At 52.8% G+C, this 2,001-nt stretch overlaps 1 protein-coding gene across 1 annotated transcript in view; it reads right to left on the minus strand.

The window, feature by feature from the left end:
• LOC119587126 (protein patched-like) overlaps window positions 1–628 on the minus strand; it is a gene marked incomplete at its 3' end in the record, with an annotated part of 106,921 nt that extends 106,293 nt beyond the window's left edge. The window contains 1 exon segment of the mRNA XM_037935877.1: window positions 314–628. Coding sequence (XP_037791805.1) covers window positions 314–448 — 135 coding nt within the window.
• Between the last annotated feature and the right edge of the window lie 1,373 nt (window positions 629–2,001).

Raw genomic sequence — 2,001 nt, forward strand, 5'->3', positions numbered from 1 at the left:
CGTGCTCGGGCAAGCCTGGCGCCACAACATACGCTGGGCCGGGGGAGAGAGAGAGAGAGCGGCCACTGAGCTCTTGTGCTAGGCGGCGGCCCAGCGTACCGGGGTCAAATGAGGACCTACAGTACCCTGCGTGAAAACTGCTAGCGTATATTCCCCAGGGGAGCCCTCGCAGCGCCCTCCCCCCGACGGCACCCCGGGTTCCCCTACACGCACCACGACCCGTACACCTCGGCCTCTCCTCTCAGGGTCGCTGATCTCGCCTGGCGGGCGCACGCAGCCACTCTCTTTCCCTCGCACTTTACTTTCGTCTTACCTTGTTAATATGGGCGAGGGCGGTGCGGGCGTCTGCCCAGCTAGTTCTAGTACACAAGTCTTCATGCGGGCGGGCCCCGGACGCCCACACGCCGCCCTCGCCAACACTTTCTTCACCTCCCACGGCGATGGCCATGTCACACTCCACAATTCACTGTAGAGCCGCGTCTGTAGCGGCTACACCTTCGCAAGACACAGTGGGCGACCACGTTATAGCATGGGGGGCGGAGGCCCCCATCCCTGCCACATGACACTTGACACTCTCACTACACTGCACTCAAAACACCAGTAACACGACAATCCATTCCACAAGAGCAACCAGCGTCAACTAAACGATTTCGCCGCACAACGTTATGTTGTGCCCCGATACTCGAGGGAGTGGCTAGCCAGGACTCCGCCCCCCGCCACTGCTGATTGGCTGGTGAGCGTCGTCATGGTAACGGGCCGCCTGAGTGCGGGCCACCCACCTTGCGGCCGCACAAGTGGCACCGCCAGAACTACGATAATTTCAAAACTGTAAAGACACTTGCAGAACATTCAGTACTCCTGATGGCAAGATGCCCTCCGACTTGTGAGGGGAGTATAGCTCGGATGGCATGAATTATCAGGCTGAGTTCAAGACGTATGTATTCATTATTTAAACGACGAAATTAATTCAGACTTGGACACCTAGGCACAGTCAGGCGGGCACGGCGCCTTAGACCCAACTGACAGAAACTCTGTTACAACCGTGTTTCCTTTTTCTTCAAATATTACATGCAAGGAGCAACTCTTGAGGCCCATTGTCAACACGGCCGCGGTATGCAAAAAGGGGCACACACACAAACACTCGCACGTACAGAGACGGACCACCTAGCAGACAGCACTCGTGATATATTACAATAACAGGCGTCTCGCTTTACAAGTTCCCTTGTAAATAAAAGTTTAGGAAAACATCTCGTGTCATTGCAGTCATACCTCGATCTCATGAGTCTAACATCATTTTAATTATACTTGCTGTGAGAACTCCTTGCTCTTATCACCGAGGCTGAGTACCGTATGTTCGTCCTTTGTACAGACAGACAGAGCCGCAGGTATGGGGGATGCGAAGGGATCTTGGCACCCCATGAAGGTACGAAGTAATAGATGATCCCACAATTCCACCGCACCAGATTTCTTCACCGTCAATAGGTAAGAAGGTAACAGTTAAACTCTGAAGCTGTTCAAAACGATTTCGTCTAAGAGGCGCGTAGGGAGATGAGGGGGGGGGGGTTAAGGACCAATAAATAGGCTCGTTTTAGAGGTCTGGTGGTCGCAGCGGTCAAGGTGGTCGGTACTAATGCGGTGGTCGATAAGTGCAAGTGGTGGATGACTCACATTCGCCCTCAGGCTGTGGGAGAAATGTTAAAAAGCTGAATGCTACGCCACGAATTTTGCCCGTCCTTCATTACCTCAGTATGCAAATGAAGGACTTTAAAATCCCCGAGCGTGTGAGACAGGAACCACTATCACGAGGTTGCCACAAGAACACGAGCTCACATTCTCACAATTTTCAATGTAAAGTTAAATGGGAACGCATAGGTTAGGGCTGCCTTTATCGTATGAAATGTTTCCCAGACTGTTTCAGCTTTTTTTCAGTGAATACCCCTTGTGCTGGGAGGCTGCGTTCTGGGTGGTCTGCCAGTGACATCTTCATCTACTCCATCTCGG

This window comes from Penaeus monodon, chromosome 22, assembly GCF_015228065.2.
Source record: "Penaeus monodon isolate SGIC_2016 chromosome 22, NSTDA_Pmon_1, whole genome shotgun sequence".
Lineage (NCBI taxonomy): Eukaryota > Metazoa > Arthropoda > Malacostraca > Decapoda > Penaeidae > Penaeus > Penaeus monodon.